At 43.2% G+C, this 11,752-nt stretch overlaps 1 protein-coding gene across 5 annotated transcripts in view; it reads left to right on the top strand.

Annotated features, from left to right (window-relative positions):
- The window catches only part of HELZ (helicase with zinc finger), a 206,108-nt gene that overhangs the window by 21,791 nt on the left and 172,565 nt on the right, over positions 1-11,752 (top strand). For all 5 annotated transcript variants that reach the window (XM_006146767.3, XM_027771163.1, XM_027771161.1 and 2 more), the window contains 2 exons: positions 6,556-6,783; positions 10,020-10,056. In XM_006146767.3, the coding sequence (XP_006146829.1) occupies positions 6,574-6,783; positions 10,020-10,056 (247 nt within the window). In that variant the 5' untranslated portion in view covers positions 6,556-6,573. The remainder of the gene's footprint in view (positions 1-6,555; positions 6,784-10,019; positions 10,057-11,752) is intronic.

Here is an 11,752-nt window from a genome sequence, read left to right as displayed (position 1 = left end):
TAAGCAAAAGTGTCATTGATATCTCATTGGCTTTTATGGGGTCACATGTCCTACTTTGAGCCAATCTCTGTACTGTGGGTTGTAAGGCTCAGATTGGCCAATTCCAGTCACATGACACTCCTTGAGCCCTGGTAGAGTTAGCTCCTTGGGAATCACCTGGATTAAGAGTTGGAAAGTGAATTCTCAAAGGGCAAGTGTAGATTTTTATTACTGGGGAAAGGAATGGGTACTAAGTGGCAAAATAATGTCTATGACATGGTGTTAGTCTCTCTTAATACGTCAACAACAGGTCAGGGCAATTTGTAGATTTGTTTTGGTATTGGTGTCTGATTCCGGCTTTTTTGACAACAAAGTCACATTATCCAAGTAAGTGGTCTCCACAGGGGTAGGAGTTGGCAAGAGATTAAAACCCTTTATATTCTTCTGGTGAAAGTTTGAACCTTCTTTTTTATTTTTATTTTTAATAATTAATTAATTAATTTTTTATTATCACTATTATTTTTTAGTTTGACCAGAGAAAGAAAGACAGAGAGAGAGGGAAAGTGAGAAAGCAAGCCATCAGGTCCAGGACTTGAACCGTGGCCAGCCACATGGGAGTCCACCATCTTAACCACCACACCACCTGCTGGTTCCAGTTTGAACGGTTTTTAACAAGAAGAATCAGGCAGATAGTGTGGACCTCTGTGACACAAATGTGGTACATCTTCCTACAGTGGTATGCTTAATGTGACTCAGCTCCTGTGATTTCTAGTCTCTGAGCCTCTCCCTTCTCTTGAAAGAGACTCTTACAGACCCACTTTGGTCTTTGTCTTCCTGTGGATGCCACAGTTATGTTCAGACCATAGGATCATATGCTATATACAGAGTTAGGCATGTAATTGTGGACACTCAAGGGTTTTTGCTTCACAGTGATGTGGTTCTGGGAGCTGGACTTACATAGAAGTAGTTCTGGATCTCTGTGTGTTATTTCTAGTCCATATTCACACAGCCTGACAAATAGACTCACTTTGACTGGAATTTTTTTTTTTTTTTTTTTAATTCTTTTTCTTGGGACCAGCAGTTAGTGTAATGGCTATGTTGCTGGACTCCATGTAGTCGATCGAGGTTTGAGTCCTGGACCTGGTGGCTTAAGCTCACACCAGGTGCGTGTGCGTATGTGCCCAAGATCCCGAGAGGAGAATGGAGGAAAAGGGATTGCGGCGTGGCCATCCCCCCTGGGGGGTGATTTCTCCCTTTCTATCTATCTGTCTGTCTTTCTAGTGAGTGTATGTACCTTATAGCAAAAACCTCTCCAAAAAAAAGATGGAGAAAATAGGTGAAGATAATTTTTCTGTCAAGTGGGTAGAATAAGTATGTGCAATGTTTTTTTTTAAAAAAAACAACAACAATTATTTAGTTTTATTTATTATTATTTTAAAAATTTGACCAGAGAGAGAGGGAAAGTGAGAAAACAAGCAGTTAGGTCCTGAGCTCAAACCGTGGTTGGCCGTGTGGGAGTCTAGCACCTTAACCACCATGCCATCTGCCAGCCCCTGTAATAGTGTTTAATTTCCTGTAAATATTGTATTGTAGGTTGAGATCAGTAAAGTAATTACTACCTTATATAAATTAAAAATTTGGGGCCAGCAGGTAGTGTGGTGGTTAAGTGTGCTGGACTCCCACATGGCTGTCCACGGTTTGAGTCCCAAACCTGACAGCTTGCTTTCTCACTTTCCCTCTCTCTCTCTCTGTCCCTCTCTGGTCAAATTAAAATAAATAAAGTTAGATAAAATAATTATTTAAAAAAATTTGGACTGTTTGGGAACTAAGAGGAGCTGACTTTTTATTTTTTAAAGATTTATTTATTTGTTTAATTTGACTCGAGAGAGACAGCGAGAAAGGGAAAGCGAGAAAGCGAGCCTCCAGGTATGGGACTCAAACCATGGTTGGCCACATGAGAAGCACGTGCTTTCACTGAAGATGGAGAGACAGAGAGAGACAGAGATAGTCAGAGGGAAAATGGGAAATCACGGGGGACCAGCAGTTAGTGTAATGGCTATGTCGCTGGACTCCCATGTAGTCCACTGCGGTTCGCGTCCTGTACCCGGTGGCTTAAAACTCACGCTGGGCCCGTGTGCTTGCGTGCCCAGGATCCCGAGAGGGGAATGGAGGAGAAGGGATTGCGGTATGGCCATCCCCCCTGGGGGGTGATTTCTCTCTCACTTTCTGTCTGTCTCTCTGTCTCTCTGGCGAGCGCACGTGCCCTATAGCAAAAACCTCTCCAAAAGAAAAAAAAGAAAATGGGAAATCACTCCCTAGGGGAGATGGCTACCCTGCAATCCCTTCTCCTCCATTCTGCTCCCAGGATTTTGGGGATGCATGCACATGTGGCTGGTGTGACTTTGAAGCCACTGGGTCCGAGACTTGAGCCGTGTTTGGCCATGTGGAAGTCCAGCAACATAATCACTACACAGTCTGCTGGCCCCGAGTAGTTGACTCTTACTGAGCATTTATTGTATACCAGTCTTCTTTTAATTGCTTTACACATTTATTTTACTTGATCTGTACAATAACCCTAGGAGGTAGGTGTTCTCTTCTTATAGATTTAGAGGTGAGCAAATGAGATACTTGACCTTAATTCGCTTGCCTCAGGCCATGCTGCTGGTGGGTTTAGAACGCAGGTCCTCTGGCTCCTAGCTCATGCCCTGGGTCACGGTGCAGAATTATCTTTCAAGGAAGGACTTTGGCTTGTACGTTATTAATTTGATTTTACCTAGAACCTCTTTTTGTAGTTTTTGTCTAGATGTGGGTTGGGAATTTTGTAGGAAAGATTTGCTAATTGTAGGGCCTATGGTGTGCATCTGCTGTTGCTGTTACCTGGCAAACAAACACTGTATGCTTGTCTATATCTAGTTTTCAACTAAGGCCTGCTTTTGGGCTCCTCCCTGACCCTGGACACATTTGCTAATGTCTGGAGACAGTTTTTGATTGTCATAAATTAGAGGATGTGTTATCGGCATCTGGTGGGTAGATAGATGTCAGGGAAGCTGTGGAATATCCTACAGAATACAACATAGCTTTGCACAACGGAGAATTATCCAGTCCAGAATGTCCAGTGTCGACTTTGGCCTAGGGATTATCTTGTAATAGCATTCTTATGTCTAGTACACATAGTCACTGTAGTGATTCAGAAATAATACTTAGTTTTTCTTTTATTTAATTGCCAGAGGATGCATTGTGCTCACCACAGAGAGAGAGTGTGAATGATTGAGAAGTACCCTCAGAAGGGTCTCCCATTGTGACACTGTGACTCCCACATTCCCAACCTTTCATCCAGCCAGGACCATGGGCATACATACGCGTATGCCTCCACTATGTAGAGACTGACCTGGGAACTAAACCCCGATAGTCTACGTTGCCTGTAGTACTGTTGTACCTTGGTGATTGGGCCATACTACAGAAAATTTAAAAAGTTTTACTTATTTACCTCTTCCATGTGTGAAACAGAGGAAAGTAGGAAAACAGAACCCCTAACAACGTTTGATGCTATGATCCGCTCCCCCACCCTCCCCCCGCTTCACCCAGCCTCAGATCATGGGCACGCTAGTGTCTGGTGTACTTCGGGAGATACAGACTTGGCACCTTCCATGTAGGTCAGCCTCAGAAAGTGCTGCATTTTACCAGTGTCCACTGTATGGCCCCACAGATTCTTAAATCATACTTTGTGTGTGTTTTTTTTTTTAATTAAAAATTGCAAACTAAGAAAAATAGAGAATATATTGTACCCCATGTATATACCATCCATATCTAACAAATGCTAGCAAATACTGTCAAAGTCTTTTTTGAACTCTTTCTCATCCCATTCCTTAGATTTCTATTTAATTTTTGCTATACCACACATCTCAAAAGTGGGGGGAGTCTAGACCTCTTAGGACTTCTGAGATCTTGCCTCACTCAACTGCTGCTATCTTTTGGCTGACAGTCAACAGCCTTCTTTATACATGTATACATATACATACACACACATGTTTAAAAAGTAATTATTTAATTTAATTTTTTTCTCAGTAGCTATTTTTTAATTTGATGAGAGAGAGAGAGAGAGAGCAAGGACAAAAAAGAAAGCAAGCCTCCCGGTCCAGGACTTGAACCATAGTCGGCTATGTGGGAATCCAATGCCTTAACCACAATGCCACCTGCTGGCCCCAACAGCTTCCTTTATATTTCACTGAAGTTTGTAGGCATCAGATGGCTTCAGGATAGTTAGGGGAGGGCAGAACCAGGTTGTTATCAAAGCTAGGAAAGCTGGAAAAGAGCATAGAAAGAGACTTTAGAAAGCGCATGGAAAAAATGGAATTAAAGTACAAGTTTAGGACCAACCAGTGGCATAAGGTTAAGGTTAAGAGAACTAGATGTGTGATTCAAGTCCAAGACCTGGTGGCTTGAAAAGCTCGCATAGTATGTGTGCCTAAAATCCCAAGATGAAAATGGAGGAAAAGGGACTGTGGTGTAGCCAAACCCCCTACGGGTGATCTCACACCCCTTCCCCAAGAGCACAGATACCTTATAGGAAAAAACAAAACTAAACAAAACAACTAGTTTAGGGACTGCCAGTGGTGTGGTCATTAAGGTACTGGACTCCACATGGCTGAGTCCCAGACCTGGCTGCTTGCTTTCTCACTTTCCCTTTCTTTGTACCTATCTCTGTCTCTCTCTGATCAAATTAAAAAATAATAATAAATGGAATTAATTAAATAATTATTAAAAAAAGATTATTTTGATGCCACACCACAATTTCTTCTTCTCCATTCTTCTCTCAAGATCTTGGGCGCATGCACACACACGTGCCCAGCATGAGTTTCAAGTTGCTGGGTCCAGGACTCAAACTGCAGTCGACTGTGTGGGAGTCCAGTAATGTAACCATCACACCCTCTGCTGGTCCCTTCAGTAACTGTTTGAAGACTCCTTGTTTATGTAAGCTGGGAGAGGCGGAAGGGACCAATAAGTACCTTGAGGCCAGCTGTAGTTGGAAGGTGGGGAAGAGCAGGAAAGTAAGGGGAAGCAGGCAGGAAAAGCAGTCTCCAGTATTGACTGTGATAGGGACAAGGGTCAGCAAGAATGGCCCTCAGGTAGTATTGTAAGTGTCTGGTCAGAGGATTTTAGGTCTTGTCTTTACAGGTTTCTGCTCCCTGCTGTGTGAGTACTAGAAGCTGTGCTGGAATTCTTACTCTTGCCTTTGACCATTTTGGTGGGTTTTCATGAATGGAAATGTCTGCTATTTCTTCCCCAAGTGGGAAGCCTACTTCCCCTTCTAACCAGTTCTTATAGGACTTATATTTGAAAGGTTCCATTGAACTCCATTATCTATGGAATAAAGCATCACTTCCTGTGGCATTTTAGGTCTTTCATAGCTTTTCTTACCCTCTCATGCACTTCCAGTTTAAGACCTGTATTTTTGGAGACCAGTAGGTGATGTGGTGGTTAAGGTGCTCGACTCCTACATGGCTGACGGTGGTTCAAGTCCTGGACCTGGTGGCTTGCTTTCTTACTTTTCCTCTCTCTCTCTCTCTCTGCCTCTTTCTGGTGAGCATGTGTGCCCTGTAGCAAATTTAAAAATAATAATAAAGATAAATAAAACTAATTATTTTTAAAAACAAAAAGATGTGTATTTTCTCCCGTTGGTGATTTCACTTGGATTTTTCTCTACAAAGAGCATGCATTTGCTCTTCCTACCCTCTGTGTGGTGAACTCCTGTTCACCTTTCGAGGCCAGCTCATGCCTTCAGGCGGGTGGCATAAGTCTTTCTTGTAATTGTTCACTTGTGCTCTGCCTTCTTTGCTAGAATCAATTTCTTGAAAGCAGTGAGGACATGCTCCATCTTCGCATTCATTGTTACCAGCACATGGCCTAGCCCGCAGGACATGTTTGCCGATGGATTAATGGACAGTTCATCCTTTCTTTTTATCCAGTTTTTTAAATTGGTAGGAATAAATCCTCTATGGTGTAGATTCTGATTTTCTGCAATCACAGTCACAGAATTGTGAGGCTGGGAGACCCAAATCTGAAGGCTAGGCTTTGAAACACTTCTGCACCTTTGTTTAAAAAATTAGGAATTCTGCAGCCAGCAGGTGGCGTGGTGGTTACGGGTGCTGGACTCCCACATGGCTGACCACAGGCTGACCACTAACTAGGTCGGAGTCTCAAACCATGGTTGGCCATGTGGGAGTCCAGCGCCTTTAACACCGCACTACCTGCTGGTCCCCAAAGGGGAATTCTTTATGGTTTGTTTAGTTTGTAATATTCAGTCTTGTTTCATTTATAAATTTGATATATTGTTGATATGTTCCTGGCTTATGGTTGACATTTCGCTCAGATCTCAGTAAAGACTTCACAAAATGTAAAAGAGAAGTATGAATGTTACAGCATCAATAACTGCTGCTTATCTATGACCTTGGTCAAAAGGCTAGTTGTGAGTAACTATTCAGATAATTAAGCCAGCCGAGACAGGAGTGGGGCTAGGATTTAAAATCAGTACATTTTTCAAACCTCCTCTTACTTGTTCTTTTTTTCTCCCTGTAGGATTTTTGTCCCTGAGTCATGGAAGACAGAAGAGCTGAGAAGTCATGTGAACAAGCATGTGAGTCACTTCAGAGGCAGGACTATGAGATGGCCCTCAAGCACTGCACAGAGGCCCTCCTTTCCCTTGGCCAGTACTCCATGGCAGACTGCACGGGGCCGTGTCCGCTGGAGAGAGAGCGCATCAAGATCGAGAGTCTTCTTTACAGAATTGCCTCCTTCTTGCAGCTGGTGAGTACACACTGTCCATCAGCCGGTGTTGAGCTGTGTGAAGTGGGCATTTTCACTGAGTGGGGGCGATTGCTGGATACTCTGTACCAGTCAGCTAATTCTGGGCTGAAGCCATGTGAGGGAGTGGCTGGTGATTGCCATGTATCTTTGATGCCTGTGTTTTTTGAACTTGAAAAATGGATTTTTTTTTTTTGAAGAGGTTTTTGCTATAGGGCGCGTATGCTCGCCAGAAAGCGAAAAATCCCCCCCCCCCCCCGGGGGGATGGCCCTGCCGCAATCCTTTCTTCTCCATTCTCCTCTCGGGATCTTGGGCATGCACGCACATGCGCCCGGCATGAGTTTAAGCCACTGGGTCCGGGACTCGAACCATGGTCGACTACATGGGAGTCCAGCGACATAACCATTATGCCAACTGCTGGTCCCCCAAAATGGAATTGTTGTGTAGCATTTTGGATCATTCATTCAATAAATGTTTACTGAGTGCTTTCTATGTGTGAAGTACCTGTTATAAGATAGTAACTGCATGGAAAAAGGAATAGGACAAGAATGATTGGGAGTACTCGGGTTAAAGATGGGTTTGCAATTAGTCGTCAAGATGAGCCACCTTGAAGATATGGTCAGGAGGGAGAGGGAGGGCCGTAGGGAAGGGAGAGCATGACTGGCAGGAGCTGTTCAGTGCAAAGACCCTGAGGCAGAAGCATGCCTGCTGTGTTTGAGGCACCGCTAGGAGGCCAGTGCAGCTGGAGTAAACTGCAGGAGGGGAGAAGTGAAAAGGTTTAAAGCCTGAGGAGCCCAGCAGGTCATGTGAAGACTCTGGTTTTTGTTCTGGGTGAGGTGAGGAGCTGTTGCCGGGCTTTGAGCAAGGACTGGCATGATGCGTTGTAACAAAGCCTTTGACTTTCGTGTTGAGGATAGACTGTAGAGGGCTATGAGTAAATGCAAGGAGACTAGTTGGGAAACTTTTCAAACAATCTAGGCCAGACACGACTGGGTTAGATCAAAATGGTAGTAGTGACAGGGAAAAGTAGCAAGGTTCTGATGTTTAAGTCCAAGGTAGAAATAATAAAATTTTCTTTTTTTTAAAAAATTATTCATTTGATCTTATTTATTATTGTAATTTTTTTTTTTAGAGATTTTTGCCTTAGGGCGCATGTGCACTGGAGAGAGAGACAGAGACATCGAGAGGGAAAGTGTAAAATCCTCTTGGGGTGGGTGGCCATGCCACAGTGCCTTCTCTTTCATTCTTCTCCTGGGATCCTGGGCGCATGTGTACACATACCCAGTGTGATTTTCAAGCCACCAGGTCTGGGACTTGAACTGCAGTAGGGCATGTATGAGTCCAGTGACATTACTGCTATGCTATCTGCTGGCCCCTATTACTATTATTGTAAAATTTGTTGTGGGGCATATGTACTCACCAGAGAGAGACAGAGAGAGAGAGAAAAAGAGAGAATGTGAGAAAGCAAGCCAGTAGGTCTGAGACTTGAACCGTGGTCAGTCAGGCGGGAGTCCAGCTTTTTATTTTTTTTAAAAGAGATTTTTGATACAGGGTGTGCACACTTGCCAGAGAGACAGAGAGAGACAGAAAATGAGAAATCACCCCCTGGAGGGATGGTCATGCCGCAATCCTTTTTCTTCCATTCTCCCTTTGGGATTTTGGACACGCATGGACATACGCCCAGTGTGTTCTTTTTTTTTTTTTTTTTTTTTCCCAGTGTGTTTTAAAGTTCCTGGGTCCTAGACTAAAACTGTGGTCGACTACCTGGGAGTTCAGTGATGTAACCATTACGCCATTTGCTGGTCCTAGGAGTTCAGTGTCTTAACCACCAAGCCACCTACTGGCACAATAAAATTTTCTTTTCTTTTTTTTTTTTTGAGAGAAAGTATTTTACTACAGAGTGCATATGTTTGTAATAAGATAGACAGAGAGAAATCACCCCCCATGGAAGATGGCCACACAGTAATCCTTTTTCTTCTTGGGATTTTGGGCATGCATGCACATACACCTGGCGTGAGTTTTAAGCTGCTGAGTCTGGGACTTGAACCATGGTCGTCTATGTAACCATTATGCCATATGCTGGTCCCAACAAAAAATTTTTCTAATGCATTGAATGCAAGTAATAAGAACTGAGTCACTGTTACTTTCCTTGACTTTTTGTTTTGTTTTGGGTCTGAGAATTAAAAGAATAGAGTTTCAGTCAATCTAGGTGAGAAGGCTGGAGATGGGGAGCAGATTTTGTGGGGAAAGATGGGAGTTCATTTGGACATGTGGACTTTGAGATGTCATTTAGTATTAGGGAGGTGCTGAGTAAGCAGTACAGAGTTTCGGAGAGATAATTTAAGTGTGGGTTATAGATGCTGAGAAAGGCGTGCACCTGAACACTCACCAATGGAAGGAATGTTCATGGGGAAGAGGAGAGAACCAAGGACTAAATGGGTGATACATTGTTGAGGGATCAGAGATAAGAGGAGGAACCAGCAAAGCCACCTGAGGAACAACCTTCTAGGTAAAGGGAGAGTTAGAGTGTTTTCCTCTACTGCAGAAAATGTATCAAAGCAAGGGCATGCTATACAGTGACCACAGCTGTGAATAGAGACATGACAATGTATCTAGATGGGGACCATTGGGACGGATGAATATGGACTATTCATCTAACTAGACACAGGGAAGGTCACTGGTGTCCTGTAAGAGCAGCTTTTGCTGGTGAGAGGGGACAGCAGCTAGTGGGAGAAGTGAAGCTGAGGGTATTGTTTTAGGTGGGGAAATAACAGCATGTTTTTAATAGGAATGAATCAGCGGTGAGCATCCAACCAGTGATGTCAGAAATAGAGGAGGCTTTCTGGAGTGACGTTCTTGAGTCGGCCTAGAGCCATGTGCACCAGTGGTAGGCCTCAGGGCGTGCAGGGAAGGCGCGGGAAGTTCATCCGTAGCAGGTGGAAGGAAGGCAAGGAGCCTGTGCTACAAGCAGGTTGATGTAGAGGTGACCATCTGGAAAATCTCTTCTCATGGCTTCAGTTTTCTCAGTAAAGCCATTGGCTGGGAAGGAGGATGAGGAGGAGGCCTGGGTGAGTTGAGATTAGAGATGGTGAGAAGTAGGAGAATAATTTTGCTCTGTGACTAAAATTTACAACATTAATGGTTAACCTTTAAAATAAACTGAGCTTCTCTTTGTAATACTACTGTCAAAAGCAGCCCTCGAACTACTTAATTTTATTTTGTGTCTTTTATTTTGCAGAAAAACTATGGGCAAGCTGATGAAGATTGTAGGCATGGTATGTTTATAAATGGGACTCTTTCTGATTTGAAGAATCTGAATTATTTAATTGAGCAATGTTAAAGGTTTGGGTTTTTTTCTCTCGCTCTCTTTTTTTTTTTTTAAAATTGCGTTTACCAATTTCAAAAGTAATCGTAATATTAAAAGACCCCTCGTACAGTAGGTAGCTAGTGACTGATTTGCCAGTAGGTGTATGTGTGAACATTGCTCCTATTCATGGAGGGGGGAGGACCCCTTCAGTCTCCTGGGAATACTGACAGTGTGTCCTTCTAAAGTTCCTGTGAGCAGTTCTAGTCAAGAGACGCAGTTCAAGAAATGTAACACACATTGAATAAAATGTTAAGCTGGCATCCATTTTCACGGGATGGGCCTGTGTTTCCTAAAATATTTTTCCTCCTTTATCAGGAGGTTTTCCTTTGAGAAAAGAGACAGTCTAGAATGCTTTTTAGTGCTTTTTCCTGTTTTGTTTTGGGCAGGAAGTGGAGATGAATAAGATCCTTGCTCTGTAAATACTTATTGTATAAAGAGTCCATTTCTTCCTGATCGCTGCCATTTCACCAGGATGCATCCTGGAGTGAGTGGGAGAAGAGTATACCGTATGCTCTCACACGCTCCTGGTGGCATTCAGGCACAGCTCAGTGACTCGGATAATGTAATATTTCACTTACCCAGAAGTTTTTTGGGGGAGGGATTGAGATGTTTACGTAAGTTAGTTTTTTCTTATTTATTCCTTTGTGTCAACACCTCAAAAAGTATTATTTTTAATCATAAACCTTATGAAATTATATTTACATACTCCTGTGGTGTTTTGAACATAATTTAACCATTCATTGATCTCTTTATGAACTTTGATTCATAGGCTTTTATACATTGGGAATTAGTTAGAATTTGAAAGGTATTTAGTATTATGTCCCTCAAAAAAATAAATCCTGAGGCCAGCAGGTGGCATAGTGGTTAAGGAACTAGACTACTACACAGGTGACTGTAGTTCAAGTCCTGGACCCGTCGGCTTGAAACTCAGGCTGGGAGTGAGTGTGTGTGTGTATGTGTGTGCATGCCCAAAATCCCAAGAGAAGAATGGAGGAGAAGGGATTGTGGCATATCTTCCCTGTGGGGTGATTTCTCACTTTCTCTCTCTGTCTCTCCAGTGAGTGCACACACCCTATAGCAGAAATCTCTCCAAGGGGGAAAAAACATCCCAGGCCAGCCCCATAGCATGGTGGTTAATGGAGCTAGATCCCAAGTGGCTGATGGTGGTTTGAATACTGACCCCGACAGCTTGATAAACATGTCGAGCGCATGTACATGTATGTCTGAAGTCTTTATGAGAAGGAGGACTGTGGGACTGTAGAAAAAGTATTGTGATGTGACTACATCCCTCTGGGGAAAGCTCTCTCTTTGGTGAGCGTACACACCCTCTGGTAATTAAGGAAAAAGAGATCCCTGCCATTCACGAGTACTTTTAAGTTATTAATAAGCAAATAATAATAAGTTAAATAATGAAAGGGAATGTTAAGAAAGGAACATTTCCATGGGACCAGCAGTTGGTGTAATGGCTATATCGCTGAACTCCCACATAGTCGACTGCAGTTCAAGTCCCGGACCCGGTGGCTTAAACTCACGCTGGGCGTGTGTGCATGCATGCTCAAGATCCTGAGAGGAAAATGAAGGAGAAGGGATTGCGGCATGGCCGT

The sequence above is a fragment of the Tupaia chinensis genome, unplaced genomic scaffold, assembly GCF_000334495.1.
Source record: "Tupaia chinensis unplaced genomic scaffold, TupChi_1.0 Scaffold000187_1, whole genome shotgun sequence".
Lineage (NCBI taxonomy): Eukaryota > Metazoa > Chordata > Mammalia > Scandentia > Tupaiidae > Tupaia > Tupaia belangeri.
This window is presented reverse-complemented; position numbering and strand designations above follow the sequence as displayed.